Below are 23,199 nucleotides of genomic sequence, written 5' to 3' on the forward strand. Positions count from 1 at the left end.
GTCTCTGAAAGATGCTTCTAGAAGCTTTGGCTTTGCTTATCTGGAGCCCTGGACCTCGTTGAAATAAGTTGGTGGCAAGTTCACTGGTTCTGGGATGACCCCTGGATTTGCCACACAGATATTCGGGAGGACCACACCCACCTGGAAAACACGGGTGCACAGGAGGGGCACTAGTAAGGGTGCAAGAAGGACCAAGCAGGCACGGAGGCCTTTATACCCTGCGAGACTGCTCCTGCCCCTGGGCAGGAAGGGGAAGCATGGAGATCTCTTTAGTCTCCACCTTCTTTGGGGAATCTTCCCACCCACCGAGGAGCCTCTGGACTCACGTAGTTGTGCTGACAGCAGACCAGTTGGCAGCCAAAGTGGGAAGATGCACATGCTACGCAGAACTCCAGGAGGCAGAAGATGAGCAGCACACCAGAAATAGCCATGCCAGGGGTCTGGAACCAGAGCGAGTAGGACGTCAGGAGTGCTGGTCCAGGCGTCCGAGGTCTGGCTCCAAGTGTGGCTCTACAGTGGACTGTCCGTGGCTTTGAGGAAGTCCCCCAACCTCGTCTCACCAGGTTTTTGTGAGGGTCAAGTATGTTTGTAAAAGAATCGTTACTTGCACACTTACTACTGGTACTACTACTTCCTCCGCCAAGGGGCAGGGTAGTCATCCTTTAGGGAAACACCTCGATCATGTGACTGGGAACGAGAGGATGCGCCAGATGGAGGGACTGAATCTACACGGACTTGTCTGTGCCTGCGCTCACTTGTCAGTCCCAGAGTCACGAGTCTCATGTGGCTGTTGGGCATTTGGGAAGTGGCTAGTTCCAACGTGAGATGTGCATGATACACACCAGATTTCAAAGACTGAGTCCCCAAAATGCAAAATACCAAATTGATAATTTTTTACACAGATTACATGTTGAAATGACATTTTGGATATATCGGGTTAAATAAAATATTAAAATTAATTTCACTTGTTTCTTTTTCTTCTTCTTTTTTTTAAGGTGGTGACTAGAAAATTTAAAATCAGACATGCAACTTACGTTATATTTCTATTGGTCAGCACAGGTCGGTACGTTACGGTCCATGGGCCAAATCCTGGCTGCTGCTTATTTTTGTAAGTAAAGCTTTATCAGAACACAGCCATGCTCACTGCTTATGTATTTTCTATGGCTGCTTTCCCACTATAGGATAGGGTTGAGTAGTTGCAACAGAAACCAGAGGGCCTGCAAAGCCTTAAATATTTATTCTCTGGCCCTTTGCAGAAAACTTTTGCTGACCCCTTTTCCATAGTCATGGGCAGGAAGGTGAGAATGTGAGCAGGGGTGCAGTTGGAGGCACATGTGCGTTAAAATTGCATTTAATTCTGCGAATAATGTTATAAGGTAGGTACAGTTTTATAAAGGTAGAAACTAAGACTAAGAAAAGTCATGTGCTTAAAGTAACACAGCAGTAAAGCTATAGGTCAGGGGCTTTACACACTGTTCTGATTCTTTTCTACAGTGCTGGGTGAAGAAGCTTGGTTTTGGGCCTTCTAACAATTTGGTAAACCTAGCTAAATCAGAACTCAGAGGAACGTTGGTTCAGAGGGGTACTCACCACACCCCAGGTGGCATAGTGGGAATAAGAGAGAGAGTAGGCATAGGTGGGGGCGAGACTCATATCCATGATGAAGAGTATGATTCCAACCACAGAACAGATTGCACTGACGGTGTTCAAGCCCAAGCTGCCATTCAGCTGAAGAAGACACAGAAGGTCAGGGTGGGAGAGGAAAATTACTGTGGCTGAGATGAACAGAGATTAAACAAGTGCTTCTTAATGTGAATCTCTAGAACCTTAGTTCTATAGCAAGGAAAGAGATGTTCTGTGCAAAAAAGTGTGTGAGTAAATTAACTTTGAAAAAAAGCTGGGCTGAACAAAGTTAAATAGGTCTTTGCTGTAAGACTTTGTAAGAGCCTTGGGGCACCTGGGTGGCTCAGTTGTTAAGCGTCTGCCTTCGGCTCAGGTCGTGATCCCAGGGCCCTGGGATCAAGCCCCACATCGGGCTCCCTGCTCTGCGGGAAGCCTGCTTCTCCCTCTCTCACTCCCCCTGCTTGTGTTCCCTCTCTCGCTGTGTCTCTCTCTGTCAAATAGATAAATAAAATCTTAAAAAAAAAAAAAAAAAACTTGCCAGAGCCTTTAACAAGGATTATGGATCTTCCAGAGAGGGGACTACTAAATAGAGGTTTCCCCAAGTTTAGCTACTCATCTTCACAGAGTATCTCATGGGACAAGTGTCCCTAGGACAAATCTTTGGGAAACACTCAACCTGCTTATCCCGTATGAGATAGGTAGGAAGCTCAGCCCCTGTGTCTTGGCATATGACAGGCTCTGATCCTCCATGATTCTGGGCCATGTGCAGAAAGACATGCCCAGAATTTTGAGCTTTCCTTTGGAGATTTTCAAATAGGTTTCATCTGGCATAGGGACCTGGCCATCCTGAGGTCCTTCACCCTAGACAACCTGCTTGTGAAAGAAAAAAAGGTACTTTCTTGGTCTCTTGCTAGGGGACCTTGTTCATGTGATTAGCAGAGCTCACCTGGCTGGATTCCTTAGGGAAGCAGGTGGTTGAGCTTCCCCTGACTTCCCTGCAGAAATGGCTGGAGGCCTGCTCTGTGTGCCACAGGTACTGTCAGTGCCTGCTTGGCTGGAGTGGAGCCTGAGCCCCCAGGAGATTTGTGTCTCCTCCTGTAGGCACCTCTTAGGGACACTGTTCTGTCTCTGCCTTAATTCAGGTGGCTGTGTTGTCCTTCCCTCCCCAGAATCTTCTGGACTCCTTCCTACCCTGACTCTGGCCAGGTTCATGTGGTCCTGCATGTGAGTATGAGTGAGCACGTGTGTCAGTGCCCTGCATCTGGTTAGATGTAAGTGCAAGGATGAGGGAGGGATTGTGTGTTAACCTTCTTTTCCCCAGAGTGTGTCTTCTATAGGTCTCTGCTGGGAGAGTGTGTGTCAGGAGGTGACTTACCAGGCAAGAAGATTTTGGCTGATTTTCTGCTGACACTGAGAGGGATCCTGAAACAATGAACTGGCACAGAAGAGAGGAGGTTTAGAAAAAGGCCCCAGGTTAGGGTTCCATCTCCCAGCTTCCAGGATTCTGGTCACACACATTCTCTCATACACACTAGGTTCCTGTGCTGGGGCTTCCAAGTCAACATGGGAGGAAGGGAGGAAGGAAGGGAGGGAGGGAGGAAGGAAGGGAGGGAGGGAGGAAGGAAGGGAGGGAGGGAGGAAAGAAGGGAGGTAGGGAGGAGAGAAGGGAGGGAAGGAGGCAAGGAGGGAGGGAGGGAAAGGAGGGTAGGGAGAAGGGGCAAGGGGAGGGAGAAGTAGACTCCCCGCTGAGCAAGGAGCCCAGTGCAGGGCTGGGATCCCAGGACGCTGAGATCATGACCTGGGCTGAAGGCAGACGCTTAACCGACTGACCAACCCAGGTACCCCCAGACCCTGTGTTCTTAACCCTTACCCTACACACCCTCCCACTCAGGGTAGATGCATGTGCCATGGGGTGGAAATGGTTTTATAATGAAAAGTTACTCTAGCTTCCTATGCCTTTTAAAGGGAATGGTATTTTTTCCCTAAACGTGGAAAAATAAATCTCATCCTTATACCCTTCTGTTTATAGAGACTTGATGCGGAGGGAAGGGAACAAGAGGCTGGCCATCTGAGGTCCCTTCGGGTCCTTTTAAGGTGCCAAAGGATATGGGCCTTTTTTTTTGGAAAAGGACATTAATGATCTTTAGGAAATACATAGTCCCGGAGTCAAAAAGGCAACCAAGTACCAAACTGCCCTGCAGATATAAAGGGGGGGGGGGATGGTCATGAGAGCTGATCAACCTGGCAGAAGGGAAGATGCCAGGGAAATTTCCAGGCACTTAAAAGTACTCACTAGCATCCAATGCTCAATAGCAAGCCCTTCTGTGGCCATGGTGTTAGCCACTCCATTGCCCCAAACTCCATTAAAATGGGTTATACAAATGCAGGGCTGGGGGAGAGAAATAGGGGCTGAGTTCCAAGTCTGAGTCCCTGCAAAGCAGAGAAAGGACCATAGCCTCAGTAAATGAGACCCAGAAGGAAACAAGAAAGAGTAGGTACTCAGAGAAAGATTCTCCAAAGAGCATAAGCCTGCCATTTTGCCGGTGTTGTGTGGGTATGAGGGTGGGGGATAACACTAGGTGATTTTATTTAAATGTCATGGGATAAGGGGGGACTTTGATTATCTAGGTTACTCTGGAGTTTTGCTATTTGTGAGAAAAGTTGCATTTGGAATCATAGATAGGTGTGTGAGTCCAGAGACAAAGACTGTAACAGCAGAGAGAAAAAGGACGTGGGAGGGAGGACAGAGAGAAGGAAGGAGTGTGTATGTGTGTGTGTGTGTTGCTGAGAGAATGCTAGGGAGAATGCAAAAGAATCAAAAAGGCAGTAAATTGGAGAAGAGAAAGAATCTGTGGTTTTTAACCTTTTATGGAGTCACAGATCACCCTGAGAATCTGATGAAAGCTATGGACTTTTCCAGGAAAAAAAATACACATCTAGCATGCCAAATATTTTGCCAAAATGGGGACTCTGAAGCCCATCTGTGGACTCCAGGTTGAGTGCCCGTTGCTTAATGACTGTTCTGTGTCTGGCAGCCACTTTCAACCACTGGTAGAAGTGTTCTTCTCCTGGAGCTCAGGCTGTGGGCCTATGTTGAACACTTGAAAGCTATTACCAATACATCTTTTTACACATGGACATTGTCATATGAGTTGGAAAAAGGTGCCACTCCTGGGTTAATGAATGAGAAGAAAGTTCCCTGACCTGTGGGGTGAGCCAATTAGAAAATGTGCCCACTCTGGGTGAATGGCATCTTGTAGGGCTGTCACTGGGTGTTATGGCTGAATTGTGTCCCCTCAAAATTCATCTTTTGAAGCCCTAACCCCACAGATCCTTTCTCTTCTCCAGTACCTCAGAATGTGACTATATTTGGAGATGGGGCCTTTAAAGAGATGACTAAGTCTTAGTGAGATCATTAGGGTGGCTCTAATCCAATATGATTGGTGTTCTTATGTGAAGAGGGATTATTAGGACACAGACACACTGAGACCACGTGGAGCACAGAGAGAAGGTGGCCATCTGCAAGCCAAGGAGAGAGGTCTCAGGAGAAACAATCTTGATGACACCTTGATTTTGGACTTCCAGCCTCTGAACTGTGAGAGAATGCATTTCTGTTGTGTAGGCCACTCAGTCTGTGCTGTTTGTCACAGCAGGCTTAGCAAACTAACATGCTTGGTAAGCAAGGCCCGGGCTGGATTCACAACCTTCTTGTTCCCTTGTCTGGGAACCTGCTGCAAGGTGCAAGCCACACAACTTGACAAGGTGGCCCTGAGTGTGTTGGCACATTCTGGGAACTCACTTGTGGGGTGGGGTGACTAACATTACTTACCCAGATGCCTCCCCAGAAGGGAAAGCCTCCATAGAGTGAGATAGCTGCATAGTGTCCAGAGAGTACAGTGGCCATGATGGAACCGAGGCTGATGTGTATCAGGCCAATCAGGATCTGGATGGCCTGTCAGGAGAGCCACAAGCTGAAGCCTTTGTTTCTGGGGCTGGATCGTGCCTCCCCTTTGTGCCTCCTTTTTATTTTAATAAATCTTTTGTTTTCCTAGTCTAAAAAGTAATATGAAAAATATGAAAATGAAATAAAAACTTGCCATAATTACTTACTACTCAGAGAAAACATCCTACTTACATTTTGGTATATAACCTTCCATTATTCTTTTCAGATGTATATACCAATAACACAAGATGGTTCTGGGAGGGAGAGGGAGAGGGAAGATGGCAGAAGAGGGGGGACCTGCGTTTCATCTCTCTGAATTCAGCTAGATAGCTATCAAATCATTCCGAACACCTGTGAATTCAACCTGAGATCTAAGAAAAGAATTGCTTAAATTCTACAGATAGAAAAGTGACCACTTTTTGCAAGGTAGGAGGTCCAGGGAAGTGAATGTGAGGGGATATCAGAAGATAAACCACGGGAGGAGGGAGCCTGTGTAAGCTGGCTAGGGGAAAGTGATATTGCAGTGGAGCACAAAATCAGAAGTTTTAGAAGTCTGCTCTTGTGACGAACATCCCTGCCTGAAAGGTGCTCAGGTGGTGAAGTGGGGCAGAATCCTAGGTGGGACAGTGTAGTCTCAGGATCCCCAGGGTCACAGAAAGAGTGGGGGTATCTGAGAGCAGCAGAGTTCCCAAGCATTGGAGCGGGAAGCTGGCTACAATCAGGGAGCCACTGAGTGGCCTCTCAGTTCAGTGTTGCCATAAATCTCGAACTGTGGCATGATTGGGTGACTGCTCTCCAAGCTAGGCCCCAGCAAGTGACAACTGCTGGGAGACCCTGCCTCAATCAGGTAACTGCTCCTGGAGCAGGGGCCCAGAAAGCAGCAGGGCCTTGATGAAATCCCCTTCCTCCCCTAGGAGGCTGGTGTGGGTATGCACTGCAGGAGTCTACGGAGTTTGGCACACACAATAGGAATTGACTGTTTTTCCCTGAGGGTGCCCTGAAGAGTGGGGGCAGAGATCATTCAGCTCCAGGGCTGGAGATGGGGCACTGCCATTTTTACTTTTTTTTTTTTTTTTTTTTTTTTATCCTCTAAAGCAGCATGAAAAGCCTTCAGGCTTCCTTTTACTGTATTCAATTTTATTTTTGTATATATATATAATTTTTGCTTTCTCTACAATTTTGGGATTTAGTGTCTTCTAACAAACAGACCAAAATACACCCAGGACCAAGTAGATCATCCTGTTTTGTCCAGCTGTGAGATTATATTCTCTCTTTTTTCCCTTTTTTGTTTCTGACCTCTTCAGATTTGTCTAATGTGTATTTCACTGGGGTTGTGGTTGATATTTTTAATGTTATTCTCTCATTCATCTATTCCTCTCTGGACAAAATAACTAGAGGGAGAAATTCACAACAAAAGAAAGAACCAGAGGTAATACTCTGCCATAGATCTAATCGATATGGATATAAGTAAAATGTCGAAATAGAATTCAGAATAACAATTATAAAATTACTAGCTGGGATTGAAAAAAGCATAAAAGACACTGGAGAATCTCTTAATGCAGAAATAAAATCCAATCAGGCCAAAATAAAAAATGCTTTAACTGAGATGCAGTCTAAAATGGATGTTCTAACAGCTAGGGTAAATGAGACAGAAGAGAGAGTCACTGACATAGAAGACAAAATTATGGAAAAAAGGAAGCTGAGGAAAAGAGAGAAAAACAACTAATGGACCATGACAGGAGGCTTTGAGAAATCAGCGATACCACAAAGCAAAACAATATTAGAATTGTTGGTGTCCCAGAGGAAGAAGAGAGAGAGGGACAGAAGCTATCTTAGGGGAAATCATACCTGAGAACTTCCCTAATCTGGGGAAGGAAACAGGCATTCAGTCCAGGAGGCACAGAGAACTCCCCTCAAAATCAATAAAAATAGATCAACATCCAGACATATAATAGTGAAGTTTGCAAATTTCAGACATAAAGAGAAAATCCCGAAAGCAGCCTGAGACAAGAGGTACTTAAAGTACAAGGGTAGGAACATTAGATTGGCAGCAGACCTATCCACAAAGACTTGGCAGGCCAGAAACGGCTGGCATGATATATTCAGGGTACTAAATGAGAAAAACATGCAACCGAGAATACTTTATTCAGCAAGGATAATCCATTCATTCAGAATGGAAGGAGAGATAAAGAGCTTCCAGGGCAAATAGAAACTAAAAGAATTTGTGATCACTAAACTAACCCTGAAAGAAATATTAAAGGGGATCCTGTAAGCAAAGAGAGACCCCAACAGGAACATAGACCAGAAAGGAACAGAGACAATATACAGAAACAGGGACTTTACAGGCAATATAATGGCACTAAAATTCATATCTTTTAATAGTTACTCTGAATGTAAATGGGCTAAATGCTCTAATCAAAAGACACAGGGTATCAGATTGGATAAAAAAGCAAGACCCATCCATATGGTATCTACAAGAGATTCATTTTAGACCTAAAGACACCTCCAGATTGAAAATGAGGGGGTTGAGAACAATTTATCATGCTAATGGACATCAAAAGAAAACTAGGGTAGCAATCCTTATATCAGACAAATTAGATTTTAAACCAAAGACTGCAGTAAAGGATGAAGAGGGACACTATATCATACTTAAAGGGTCTATCCAATAAGAAGATCTAACAATTATAAATATTTATGCTTCTAACTTGGGAACAGTCGATTATATCAACCAACTAATAACAAAATTAAAGAAACACATTGATAATAATACAATGATAGTAGGGGACTTTAACACCCCACTCACAGCAATGGACAGAAGATCAACAAGGAAAAAAGGGCTTTGAATGTCACACTGGTCAGATGGACTTCACAGATATATACAGAGCATTCCATCCTAAAGCAACAGAATACACATTCTACTCAAGTGCACATGGAACATTCTCCAGAATAGATCACATAATGGATCACAAATCAGGTCTCAACCGCTACCAAAAGATTGGGATTATTCCCTGCATATTTTCAGAACACAATACTTTGAAATTTGAACTCAATCACAAGAGGAAATTTGGAAGGAACTCAAATATTTGGAGGTTAAAGATATCCTACTAAAGAATGAATGATTCAACCGGGAAATTAAAGAAGAATTTAAAAAATTCATGGAAACAAATGAAAATGAAAACACAACTGTTCAAAACCTTTGGGATGCAGCAAAGGTGGTCCTAAAAGGGAAGTATATAGCAGTACAAGCCTTTCTCAGGAAATTAGAAAAGTCTAATACACAAGCTAAACTTACACCTAAAGGAGCTGAAGAAAGAACAGCAAATAAAGCCTAAACCAAGCAAAAGAAGAGAAATAATAAAGATTAGAGCAGAAATCAATGAAATAGAAACCAAAAGAACAGTAGAACAAATCAATGAAACTAGAAGATGGTTCTTTGAAAGAATTAATAAGATCAATACCCGTAGCCAGACTTATCAAAAAGAAAAGAGAAAGGACCCAAATTAATAAAATCATTAATGAAAGAGGAGAGATCATGACCAACAATTATAAGAACATATTATGCAGCTATATGCCAACAAATTAGGTAATCTGGAAGAAATGGATGCATTCCTAGAAACATATAAACTACCAAAACTGAAACAGGAAGAAGTAGAAAACCTGAACAGACCCATAACCAGGAAGGAAATTGAAGCAGTAATCAAAACTCTCCCACCAAACAGGAGTACAGGGTCAGAAGGCTTCCCAGGGGAATGCTACCAAACATTTATAGAACTAATACCTGTTCTTCTGAAGCTGTTTCAAAAAATAGAAATGGAAGGAAAACTTCCAAACTCTTTCTATGAGGCCAGCATTACCTTGATCCTAAAACCAAAGACCCCACTAAAAAGGAGAATTACAGACCAATATCCCTGATGAACATAGATGCCAAAATTCTCACCAAGATACTAGCCAATAGGATCCAACAGTACTTTAAAAGGGTCATTCACTACGACCAATGGGGATTTATTCCTGGGCTGCAAGAGTGGTTCAACCTCTGCAAATCAATCAACGTGATACATCACATTAATAAAAGAAAGGACAAGAACCATATGATCCTCTCGATTGATACAGAAAAAGCATTTGACAAAATACAGCATCCTTTCTTGAATAAAACTCTCCACAGTGTAGGGATAGAGGTAACATACCACATTATCAAAATATCCATCTATGAAAAGCCCACAGCAAATATCTTCCTCAATGGAGAAAAACTGAGACCTTCTCCCCTAAGGTCAGGAATGTGACAGGGATGCCTTTCTCACCACTGTTGTTCAACATCATACTAGAAGTCCTAGCCTCAGCAATCAGACAACAAAAAGAAATAAAAGGCATTCAAATTGGCAAAGATGAAGTCAAACAATCACTCTGCTTTATGTGGAAAACCCAAAAGACTCCACCCCAGAATTGCTAGAACTCATACAGGAATTAAGGAAAGTTGCTGGTTATAAAATCAATGCACAGAAGCCAGTTGCATTTCTATACGCTAACAATGAGACAGAGAAAGAGAAATTAAGGAATTGATCCCATTTACAATTGCACCAAAAACCATAAGATACCTGGAATAAACCTAACAAAAGAGGTAAAGGATCTATACTCTCAAAACTACAGAACACTTATGAAGGAAATTGAGGAAGACACAAATAGATGGAAAAACGTTCCATGCTCATGGATTGGAAGAATAAATATTGTTTAAATGTCTATGCTACACAGAGCAATCTACACATTCAGTGCAATCCTTATCAAAATACCATCAACTTTTTTTTTACATTTTATTTTTTATTTTTTTATTTTTTTAAGTAGGCTCCACGCTAGGCGTGGGCCTAAACTCATGACCCTGAGAATAAGACCCGAGCTGAGGACAAGAGTTAGATGTTTAACCGACTAAGCCACCCAGGTGCCCCAAGAACAGGTTTGCTTAGGGGGACACAAGATCCATGTTTAAAACTGAGGGATAGGCACTGTCTTCCATCCATCATAAAATATTTGGAATTAAAGAAAGTCCCCATCCTCTACCAGGAGAGCTTCTTCTTTTTTTTTTTAATAATTTTTTATTGTTATGTTAATCACCATATATTACATCATTAGTTTTTGATGTAGTGTTCCATGATTCATTGTTTGTGCATAACACCCAGTGCTCCACGCAGAATGTGCCCTCTTTAATACCCATCACCAGGCTAACCCATCCCCCCAGCCCCCTCCCCTCTAGAACCCTCAGTTTGTTTTTCAGAGTCCATCGTTTCTCATGGTTCGTCTCCCCCTCCGACTTACTCCCCTTCATTCTTCCCCTCCTGCTATCTTCTTCTTTTTTTTTTCTTAACATATATTGCATTATTTGTTTCAGAAGTACAGATCCGTGATTCATCAGTCTTGTACAATTCACAGTGCTCACCATAGCACATACCCTCCCCAATGTCTATCACCCAGCCACCCCATCCCTCCCACCCCCCACCACTCCAGCAACCCTCAGTTTGTTTCCTGAGATTAAGAATTCCTCATATCAGTGAGGTCATATGATACATGTCTTTCTCTGATTGACTTATTTCACTCAGCATAACACCCTCCAGTTCCATCCACGTCATTGCAAATGGCAAGATCTCATTCCTTTTGATGGCTGCATAATATTCCATTGTGTATATATACCACTTCTTCTTTATCCATTCATCTGTCGATAGACATCTTGGCTCTTTCCACAGTTTGGCTATTGCGGACATTGCTGCTATAAACATCAGGGTGCACGTACCCCTTCGGATCCCTACATTTGTATCTTTGGGGTAAATACCCAGTAGTGCAATTGCTGGATCGGATGGTAGCTCTATTTTCAACTGTTTGAGGAACCTCCATACTGTTTTCCAGAGTAGTTGCACCAGCTTGCATTCCAACCAAGAGTGTAGGAGGGTTCCCCTTTCTCCACATCCCCGCCAGCATCTGTTGTTTCCCGACTTGTTCATTTTAGCCATTCTGACTGGTGTGAGGTGGTATCTCATTGAGGTTTTGATTTGGATTTCCCTGATGCCGAGCGATGTTGAGCACTTTTTCATGTGCCTGTTGGCCATTTGGATGTCTTCTCTGGAAAAATGTCTGTTCATGTCTTCTGCCCATTTCTTGATTGGATTATTTGTTCTTTGGGTTTTGAGTTTGATAAGTTCTTTATAGATTTTGGATACTAGCCCTTTATCTGATATGTCATTTGCAAATATCTTCTCCCATTCTGTCGGTTGTCTTTTGGTTTTGTGGACTGTTTCTTTTGCCGTGCAAAAGCTTTTTATCTTGATGAAATCCCAATAGTTCATTTTTGCCCTGGCTTCCCTTGCCTTTGGCGATGTTTCTAGGAAGAAGTTGCTGTGGCTGAGGTGGAAGAGGTTGCTGCCTGTGTTCTCCTTTAGGATTTTGATGGACTCCTGTCTCACGTTTAGGTCTTTCAACCATTTGGAGTCTATTTTTGTGTGTGGTGTAAGGAAATGGTCTAGTTTCATTCTTCTGCATGTGGCTGTCCAGTTTTCCCAACACCATTTGTTGAAGAGACTGTCTTTTTGCCATTGGACATTCTTTCCTGCTTTGTCAAAGATGAGTTGACCATAGAGTTGAGGGTCCATTTCTGGGCTCTCGATTCTGTTCCATTGATCTATGTGTCTGTTTTTGTGCCAGTGCCATACTGTCTTGAGGATGACAGCTTTGTAATAAAGCTGGAAGTCCAGAATTGTGATGCCGCCAGCTTTGCTTTTCTTTTTCAATATTCCTCTGGCTCCTGAGGTCTCTTCTGGTTCCATACAAATTTTAGGATTATTTGTTCCATTTCTTTGAAAAAGGTGGATGGTATCTTGATGGGGATTGCATTGAATGTGTAGATGGCTCTAGGTAGCGTTGACATCTTCACAATGTTTGTTCTTCCAATCCATGAGCATGGAACGTTTTTCCATTTCTTTGTGTCTTCTTCAATTTCTTTTGTGAGTATTTTATAGTTTTCTGAGTACAGATCCTTTGCCTCTTTGGTTAAATTTATTCCTAGGTATCTTATGGTTTTGGGTGCAATTGTAAATGGGATCGACTCCTTGATTTGTCTCTCTTCTGTCTTGGTGTTGGTGTATAGGAATGCCACTGATTTCTGTGCATTGATTTTATATCCTGCTCCTTGACTGAATTCCTATATGAGTTCTAGCAATTTTGGGGTGGAGTCTTTTGGGTTTTCCACATACAGTATCATATCATCTGCAAAAAGTGAGAGTTTGACTTCCTCTTTGCCGATTTGGATGCCTTTGATTTCTTTTTGTTGTCTGATTGCTGTGGCTAGGACTTCCAATATTATGTTGAATAGCAGTGGTGAGAGTGGACATCCCTGCTGCATTCCTGACCTTAGGGGAAAAGCTCTCAGCTTTTCCCCATTGAGAATGATATTGGCTATAGGTTTTTCATAGATGGGTTTTATGATATTGAGGTATGTACCCTCTATCCCTATACTCTGAAGAGTTTTGATCAAGAAAGGATGCTGTACTTTGTCAAATGCTTTTTCTGCATCTATTGAGAGGATCATATGATTCTTGTTCTTTCTTTTGTTAATGTATTGTATCACATTGATTGATTTGCGGATGTTGAACCAGCCTTGCAGCCCAGGGATAAAACCCACTTGGTCATGGTGAAAAATCCTTTTAATGTACTGTTGGATCCTATTGGCTGGTATTTTGGTGAGAATTTTTGCATCCATGTTCATCAAGGATATTGGTCTGTAATTCTCCTTTTTGATGGGGTCTTTGTCTGGTTTTGGGATCAAGGTAATGGTGGCCCCATAAAATGAATTTGGAAGTTTTCCTTCCATTTCTATTTTTTGGAACAGTTTCAGGAGAATAGGTATTAATTCTTCTTTAAATGTCTGATAGAATTCCCCTGGGAAGCCATCTGGCCCTGGGCTTTTGTTTTTTGGGAGATTTTTGATGACTGCTTCAATTTCCTTAGTGGTTATAGGTCTGTTCAGGTTTTCTATTTCTTGCTGGTTCAATTTTGGTAGTTGATACATCTCTAGGAATGCACCCATTTCTTCCAGGTTATCTAATTTGCTAGCATACAGTTGCTCATAATATGTTCTTATAATTGTTTGTATTTCTTTGGTGTTGGTTGTGATCTCTCCTCTTTCATTCATGATTTTGTTGATTTGGGTCGTTTCTCTTTTCTTTTTGATAAGTCTGGCCAAGGGTTTATCAATCTTGTTAATTCTTTCAAAGAACCAGCTCCTAGTTTTGTTGATCTGTTCTACTGTTCTTTTGGTTTCTATTTCATTGATTTCTGCTCTTATCTTTATTATTTCTCTTCTCCTGCTGGGTTTAGGCTTTATTTGCTGTTCTTTCTCTAGCTCCTTTAGGTGTAGGGTTAGGTTGTGTATTTGAGACCTTTCTTGTCTCTTGAGAAAGGCTTGTATTGCTATATACTTTCCTCTCAGGACTGCCTTTGCTGTATCCCAAAGATTTTGAACAGTTGTGTTTTCATTTTCATTGGTTTCCATGAATTTTTTAAATTCTTCTTTAATTTCCTGGTTGACCCATTCATTCTTTAGTAGGATGCTCTTTAGCCTCCATGTATTTGAGTTCTTTCCGACTTTCCTCTTGTGATTGAGTTCTAGTTTCAAAGCATTGTGGTCTGAAAATATGCAGGGAATAATCCCAATCTTTTGGTACCGGTTGAGACCTGATTTGTGACCTAGGATGTGATCAATTCTGGAGAATGTTCCATGGGCACTAGAGAAGAATGTGTATTCTGTTGCTTTGGGATGGAATGTTCTGAATATGTCTATAAAGTCCATTTGGTCCAGTGTTTCATTTATAGTCTTTATTTCCTTGTTGATCTTTTGCTTAGATGATCTGTCCATTTCAGAGAGGGGGTGTTAAAGTCCCCCACTATTATTGTATTGTTGTCAATGTGTTTCTTTGCTTTTGTTATTAATTGCCTTATATAATTGGCTGCTCCCACATTAGGGGCATAGATATTTACAATTGTTAGATCTTCTTGGTGGATAGACCCTTTAAGTAGGATATAGTGTCCTTCTTCATCTCTTATTACAGTCTTCGTTTTAAAATCTAATTTGTCTGACATAAGGTTTGCCACCCCAGCTTTCTTTTGGTGTCCATTAGCATGGTAAATGGTTTTCCACCCCCTCACTTTCAATCTGGGAGTGTCTTTGGGTCTAAAATGAGTCTCTTGCAGACAGCATATCGATGGGTCTTGTTTTTTAATCCAATCTGATAGCCTGTGTCTTTTGATTGGGGCATTTAGCCCATTAAATTTAGGGTAACTATTGAAAGGTATGAATTTAGTGCCATTGTATTGCCTGTAAGGTGACTGTTACTGTATATTGTCCCTGTTCCTTTCTGGTCTATGCTGCTTTTAGGCTCTCTTTTTGGTTAGAGGACCTCTTTCAATATTTCTTGTAGGGCTGGTTTTGTGTTTGCAAATTCCTTTAGTTTTTGTTTGTCCTGGAAGCTTTTTATCTCTCCTTCTATTTTCAATGATAGCCTAGCTGGATATAGTATTCTTGGCTGCATATTTTTTCTCGTTTAGTGCTCTGAAGATATCATGCCAGTCCTTTCTGGCCTGCCAGGTCTCTGTGGATAGGTCTGTTGCCAATCTAATGTTTCTACCATTGTAGGTTACATATCTCTTCTGCCGAGCTGCTTTCAGGATTTTCTCTTTGTCTCTGAGACTCGTAAGTTTTACTATTAGATATCGGGGTGTTGACCTATTTTTATTGATTTTGAGAGGGGTTCTCTGTGCCTCCTGGATTTTGATGCCTGTTTCCTTCCCCACATTAGGGAAGTTCTCTGCTATTATTTGCTCCAATATACTGTCTGCCCCTCTCTCTCTTTCTTCTTCTTCTGGGATTCCAATTATTCTAATGTTGTTTCATCTTTTCGTATCACTTATCTCTCGAATTCTGCCCTCGTGATCCTGTAGTTGTTTCTTTGTCTTTTTCTCAGCCTCTTTATTTTCCATCATTTGGTCTTCTATATCGCTGATTCTTTCTTCTGCCTCATTTATTCTAGCAGTTAGTGCCCCCATTTTTGATTGCACCTCATTAATAGCCTTTTTGATTTCAACTTGGTTAGATTTTAGTTCTTTTATTTCTCCAGAAAGGGTTTCTCTAATAACTTACACACTTTTTTCAAGCCCAGCTAGTATCTTTAAAGTCATGTTTCTGAACTCTATGTCCGACATTGTACTAATGTCAGTATTGAGTAGGTCCCTGGCAGATGGTACTACTTCTTGTTCTTTTTGCTGAGGTGATTTTTTTCGTCTTGTCATTTTGTCCAGAGGAGAACAGATGAATGAGAGAACAGAATGCTAACAGGTTAACAATGTCTCCAGCAAATATACTCTATACAAATCAGAAAAGACCTGAAACCAGGGGACAAGAAAGGGAAAGAAAGAAGAGAGGGAAAAAAAGGAAAAAGAAAAAGATAAAAACAAACAAAAACAGAACAAAACAAAAAAAACCAGAATATGATCAAATATGATCAGGCTGTTGCATAGATCAGTGCCACACACCAGCTTTTGGGCATATTTTGGTCTGTTAGAAGAAAGTGCCTGCTAAAATTTTAAAGAAAGAAAGACTTATATATGTACAAAATAAGGGTTGATACAATGAAGGGATGGCAGATGACTGTAAAGATGAAAATTATAAAAGATTTTATAAAAGGAATTGATAAGATAAGAAGCTGTTTTTTTAAAAAGAAAGAAGATTTAAAAAGAAAAAGAAAAAAGAAAAAAAAGAAAAAAAGTGAGAGAATGTGATCAGGCAGGAGAATAGAAAAAAGCCATACACTAGTGATTTAGGGTATATTTTGATCTGTTAGAAGAAATTGTATCTCAAAATTTTAAAGCGAGAACAACTTATATATATATACCAAAAATAAGGGTAACTACTATGAAGGGATAAAAATATGACTCTAAAAATGAAAAATAAAAATGTTTTTTTTAAAAAAGGGATTGATAAAATGTTTGAAAAAGGGAAAAAGAAAAATTAAAAAAAACAGTTAAAAAATTAACTTTGAAAAACTAATGGATTATGGTAAAAAAGCCATGAATTCTATGTGCAGTATTCCCCTAGCGCTGGAGTTCTCCCGTTCTCCTTGATCGGTAAACTTGGTCTTGTTTTGCTGGCTGTTCGTGCTGATCTTCTGGGGGAGGGCCCTGTTGCCGTGGTTCCCAAATGTCTTTGCCGGAGGCCGAATTGCCCCGCCCTTGTGAGTCCGGGCTAAGCAAGCTGCTCCAGTTTGCTCTCAGGAGCTTTTGTTCCCCGCAAACTCTCGGTACAGCTTTGGAGGACCAGGGTGAAAATGGTGGCCTCCCAATCTCCGCTCGGAGGAGCTGAGAACTTGGGGCCCCGCTCCTCAGTGCGCCTCCAGAGAAAAGCAGTCACTCCCGTCTCCCTGGTCTCTGGCCGCACTCCGTGCTCACCCGGCCTGTGATTGAGCGTTTCTATGTCTGGCACCCGACCCCGTGTGGATTCTCCAAACCCAGCAGATCCGTGCAGTGCACTTCCGCGCTGCTCCTCTCAGGGGAGGAAGGGGAGTCTCCCTGGATCTGCCGCTTGCTGGGTCCCTGCTGGAGGAGCAGTGGCCCGACTGGGCCGCGGATCACAGTTTATGGCAACCCCGAGCGGAGAGCCCGCGTCTTGGCTCCGTCTCTGCAGCTGCCTTTCCCGCTCCGATACCTGAGAGCTCTGCTGCACTCAGGCACCCCCGGTCTTTCTGTGACCCCGAGGGTCCTGAGACCACACTGTCCCGCGAGGGTTCCACCCCCCGCTTAGCCACTGGAGCGACGTCCCTCAGTGGAGCCAACTTCTCAATGTTCCAATTTTGTGCTCCGCGGCTCCACCACTCGCCAGAAGCGGCCGACGGAGGCCCCCTCCCCCGCCGTCTATCCTCCTGAATATCACCTCGGATTCACTTCTCCACACGTCCTACCTTCCAGAAAGTGGTCGCTTTTCTGTTCAGAGTGTTGTTACTATTCTTATCTTCGATCTCCTGTTGAGTTTGTAGGTGTTCAGAATGGTTTGATCCCTATTCAACTGAATTCCTGAGACTAGATGAAATCCAGGTCTCCTACTCCGCCATCTTGCTCCGTTCCCCCACCATCAACATTTTTAACAGAGCTGGAGCAAACAATCCTAAAATTTGTATGGAACCAGAAAAGACCCCGAATAGCCAGAAGAATGTTGAAAAAGAAAACCAAAGCTGGTGGCATCACAATGCCAGACTCAAGCTGTATTACAAAGCTGTAATCCTCAGTTGCATATAATGCCCAGTGCTCATCACAACATGTACCCTCCTTAATACCCTCACCTGGTTACCCCAACTAATGAATTGTTGAACACTACATCAAAAACTAATGATGTACTATATGTTGACTAATTGAACATAATAATAAAAAATTAAAAATTAAAAACAAGACAACACAAAACACAAAGCTGTAATCCTCAAGACAATATGATACTGGCACAAAAACAGACACGTGGATCAATGGAACAGAATAGAGAACTGAGAAATAGGCCCTCAACTCTGTGTCAACTAATCTTTGACAAAGTAAGAAAGAATATCCAATGGAAAAAGGGCAGTGTCTTTAAAAAATGGTGTTGGGAAAATTGGACAGCCACATATAGAAGAATGAAACTGGGCCATTTTCCTACACTATACACAAAGATAAACTCAAAATGGATGAAAGACCTCAATGTGAGACAGGAATTCATCAAAATCCTAGAGGAGAACACAGGCAGCAACCTCTTTCACCTTGGCCATAGTAACTTCTTGCTAGACACCTCTCCAAAGGCAAGGGAAACAAAAGAAAAATGAACTATTGGGACTTCATTAAGATAAAAAGCTTCTGCACAGCAAAGGAAACAGTCAACAAAACTAAAAGGCAACCTACTGAATGGGAGGAGATATTTGCAAATGACATATCAGATAAAGGGCTAGTATCCAAGATCTATAAAGAACTTATCAAACTCAACACCCAAAGAAAAAATAATCCAGTCAAGAAATGGGCAGAAGACATGAACAGACACTTCTCCAAAGAAGACGTACAAATGGCTAACAGACACATGAGAAAATGCTCCACATCACTTGGCATCAGGGAAATACAAATCAAAACTACAATGAGATACCATACCAGTTAGAAAGGCTAAAATTAACAAGACAGGGAACAAGTGTTGGTGAGGATGTGGAGAAAGGGGAACCCTCCTACACTCTTGGTGGGAATGCAAGCTGGTGCATCCACTCTGGAAAATAGTAGGGTGATTCCTCAAAAAGTTAAAATTAGAGCTATGCTATGACCCAGAAATAGCCCTACTAAGTATTTACCCCAAAGATACAAATGTAGTGATCTGAAGGGGCACCTGCACTCCAGTGTTTAAAGCAGCAGTGTCCACAATAACCAAACTATGGAAAGAGCCCAGATGTCCATCAACAGATGACTGTATAAAGAAGATGTGATATATATATACCATGGAATACTACTCAGCCATCATAAAGGATGAAATCTTACCATTTAAATCGAAGTGGATGGAACTGGAGGGTATTATGCTGAGCAAAGTAAGTCAATCAGAGAAAGATAATTATCATATGGTTTCACTCATATGAGTGTTATAAGAAACAGTGCAGAGGATCATAGGGGAAGGGAGGGAAAACAGAATGGAAAGAAATCAGAGAGGAAGAAAAACCATGAGCCGACTCTTAACTATAGGAAAGAAACTGAGGGTTGCTGGAGGGGAGGTGGGTGGGAGAATGGAGTAATTGGTAATGAGCATTAGGGAGGGCACGTGATGTGATGAGCACTGGTGTTATATGCAACTGATGAATTATTGAACTCTACATCTGAAACTAATGATAGTTTATATGTTGGCTAATTGAATTAAAATATAAATTGGGGATGAAATGGCCACGGCGGGGTGGTGGAACACAAGATGGTTCTGTATATTTAACTTAATATTTTATCAGGTACACATCCCCGTGGTATTAAGTGTTCTTCAAACACATTTTTAAAAAGCTGCCTGATTCCATCATGTGATATTTTGTGGAGTAGTGGGAACAGAGATATTGAACAGTTAAGACTGTTTTTGTATTTTCATATAATAAATAATATTGTAATGAACATCTTTGTGAATAAGTCTTTGTGTTCATCTATTATTTATTTAGGATATTTTTATGGATTGAATTGTGTCTGCCTCTCCCCCACCAAATTAACATATTGACATTTGAATCCCCAGTACCTGATAATATGACCTTATTTGGAAATAGGGCTGTTGCAGATGTAATTAGGTAATATGAGGTATTATGGGAGTAGGGAGGGTCCCTAATCCTATATGATGCTGTCCCTTCAAAAGAATGACATGAGGAGACACACAAGCACATAGGGGAATTCCATGCATACCAAGATTGGGGTTGTGCTGCCACAAGCCAAGGAAATACCAGAAGTTGGGCCTGGAACAGGTCTTCCCCTAGTGCCTTTGCAGGGAGCATGGCCCTGTGGACAACTTCACTGTGAACTTCTGGCCTCTAGAACTGTGAGACAATTTCTGCTGTTATAAGCCACCCAGTTTGTGGTACTTTGTTATGACAGTCCTAGGAAACTAACAAGGATACACTCTTGTACAAATGGTATATATACATATATATACATATACATATACATATACATATACATATACATAGATGTATTAGGTATGTTTATATATATGTGTGTGTATATACTACAAACATGGCAGCAAATTCAAATATATTATTTTCTTTAAATTTGTACAAATGGTAACAGCCTGTATACAATGTCTGCCCCCTATCTTTTCTTTCCATCAAAAATATATCCTGGGGGATGTCCATATCATTACACAAAGAGATTCCTTGTTCTCTTTAGAGCTGTACTACATTCTATCCTTTGAATAATATGTTGATTTAGCCGGTATTATATTGATGGATATTTTGATTGTTTCCATTCTGTTGTCATCACAAAGCATGTTGCAGTAAATAAGCTTATACACATCACATTTCTTGTGTGCACAGGCATATCTGCAGGACAGAGGCTCAGAAATGGAATTATTGAGTAGTTTGTATATTTGGCAGATACAAATTGCCCTCTCTACAGGCTGTATCAACGGACACTCCCATGGGCACTAAATGGGGGTGAAGCTAAGATCTGAGCTTAGGCTGTCTGGATTGGAATCCGTGATTGTCATCTTTCAGCTCTGCAATGAAAAGGGCCTCTCCTGGTCCTGTCCAGGACAGCCTTTCAGGAGAAAACTACTGTGAACTTGTTATTTTCTTGGTTGTCTAAGCTGCTTTTTTCCCCTAATGGCCAAAGATTCCATTCAAGCATGCTGGGTTTAGACTCCACCTTGTGGCTTGGTACTCCCACTTTTTTCCAGAGGCCACATGGATCAACATGGACACTGGCAACAGGACCAACATTCAAAACAGATGAACATAGGGGAAGGGAAGGAAAAATAAAATAACATGAAAATAGAAATGGAGGCAAAACATAAGGGACACTGAACTCTAGGAAACAAACTGAGGGTTGCTGGAGGGGAGGTGATGGGTTAATTGGGTGATGGGCATCAGGGCACGTGATGTAAGGAGCACTGGGTGTTATATGCAACTGATGAATCTCTAAACTCTACCCCTGAAACCAATAATATGGTATATGGTAACTAAATTGAATTTAAATGAAGAATAAAAGAAAAGGTAACCCCATGCCCTTTACCTCTCACACTCTCCCCATTCAGTCTCCCCTTGGCAACCGCACCCCGAACCGTTAATCTACTTTCTCACTGTACGGATTTGTCTATTCTGATGATTTAATATTAATAGAATAAATAAAAAAAAGGACCAACATTCAAATTTACCACCTTTTTTTTGGTTACTGTTCTTCCTCTTTCTTAAAATGCCTAAGGCAGAAAATACAAGGCCCCATACTGAGACCCTGGTGATGTTGCACAGCTGAGATTTCTGGTAGACCCGAGTTTGGCAAGGCTGGGTCAGCTCCAATCCTGCTTGCTGGATTTGGAGTTTCTGTATTGCCAAGCCTCCCCCCTCATCTGACTCCAGCCAGTGACCCCTGGCCTGCAGAGTGAAATCTCCCTTACCCCTAAGGCTTTGCCCTCCTTCAAAGCTCTCCGGACAGGTTGCTCACTCACAGATGGTTTCAAACCCGGTGGGTTCACAGGAAGTGGGTGTACTTGGGGCTGGTTCCTTGGATACAGGGCCACCTGACACATGCCTTCTTGGGTCGCAGGATAGCTGTTGTGGGGTGCCCGCACAAACATGGAATTGTCCATGGGTCCTGCTGAAGCCATCGGATCCATGCTGCTAAAACACAAATGTGATAGACTCGTCTCTCACATAGTCACTGATGTTTATATTGAAAAAGGACTTCTGCCTCCAGTAGCTCATTTGAGCATCTTAACCTATTTATTAATGCCATTGATTAATCTCATTTTAGAGATACTATGACATACCAGTTATGGGACACTTATGAAGTGTCAGGCAGTCAGAGCTTTACAAACACATCTCCTTTCATCCTCACCCTGGATGAGCTTTATAGGTGAGAAAAGTAAGGCTCAAAGAAGCTAAACTCTGCCAGAAGCCAAGGGCTGTGTCTTTCTCATTTTTGAATCTCTCATAGTACTTAGCATGGTACTTTGCATATAGTAATACCATCTGATTACACAACTTCAGAGGTGGAAAGTCTTTTGGAGTACTTTGAGTCCAATTCTCTCAATTTCTAGAAAAGGAAGCTGAGGCTGGGAAAGTGGACATGAATTTCCCAAGGTCCCAGTCACATAAATATTAGTTAAATGGGGATCATCCTCCTCAGGAGAAGCCCTGTTGCTAGTGGCTGTTACGGACTTTGGGTGTCCAATTTTCTAGGCTACTTATGAATTCTGGTCTGGTTTTTAAAATTTCCTTTCTTTTTTGGAGCAGACCCTAAAAAACTTTGTACAATAAACCCTGCCACATGCCCCACCCCACACCCATATTCATCATATCTCATCTGGCAGAAAAATCTCATCACCATCCCTCCAATATTCATAAAAACCATTAGACTATACATACTCACTTTGCTCTGCCAGCGGCTAAGGCTGTCTTGCTCCTGTTCCCAGTTCTTTGCTGTGGGCAACCCAATTTCCTGAAAGAATGAACAAACGAGGCTCTGTTGGGTGCTATGTTCAGAAAGATCCAAAGTCCTCTTCACTTTCTCCTAGGTGCAGGCCAGCTCACCGACTGCTTGAGCTCAGCTTCCCCTCCTATATTTGCTTCCTGTTTTGGCCAAGGCACCAGATAAATGCACTTCAATTGGGCAGTATTTAATGGTATCTGTGTGGAGAAGAAAGTGTTGTGCTTGATGCTCTTGGAGACATGGAATGAACCAGGCACTCAGGGGTAATGTACATGGCTGTAACACAAGACAGAATGACATAAATGCTACAGTTAGAGAAACAAGGCTCCCCAAAGAAGAAGAGAAACTGATTTACTGGATTTGAAGAAGGGGAAGGTGGAATTTTGAAATCAGTAAACTGCACGAGAAAAAGGGAGTCAGAGCATGTGAAGTGAGAGTTGCAATTAACT

The 23,199-nt window shown here is 42.0% G+C and overlaps 1 protein-coding gene across 1 annotated transcript; it reads right to left on the reverse strand.

The window, feature by feature from the left end:
• LOC114220187 (membrane-spanning 4-domains subfamily A member 8-like) lies at window positions 1-22,733 on the reverse strand. Its single transcript, XM_028117866.2, has 7 exons — window positions 22,691-22,733; window positions 21,717-21,936; window positions 5,453-5,575; window positions 2,999-3,058; window positions 1,591-1,728; window positions 327-440; window positions 1-141 (listed from the first exon to the last, which is right to left on the reverse strand). Exons 2-7 carry the CDS (start codon window positions 21,933-21,935, stop codon window positions 37-39), a joined length of 759 nt encoding a protein of 252 aa, XP_027973667.2. The 5' UTR covers window position 21,936; window positions 22,691-22,733; the 3' UTR covers window positions 1-36.
• Window positions 22,734-23,199: the final 466 nt, after the last annotated feature.

This window comes from Eumetopias jubatus, unplaced genomic scaffold (genome assembly GCF_037043125.1).
Source record: "Eumetopias jubatus isolate StellerSeaLion01/CBP00866 unplaced genomic scaffold, mEumJub1_p1.0 scaffold_13, whole genome shotgun sequence".
Taxonomy (NCBI): domain Eukaryota; kingdom Metazoa; phylum Chordata; class Mammalia; order Carnivora; family Otariidae; genus Eumetopias; species Eumetopias jubatus.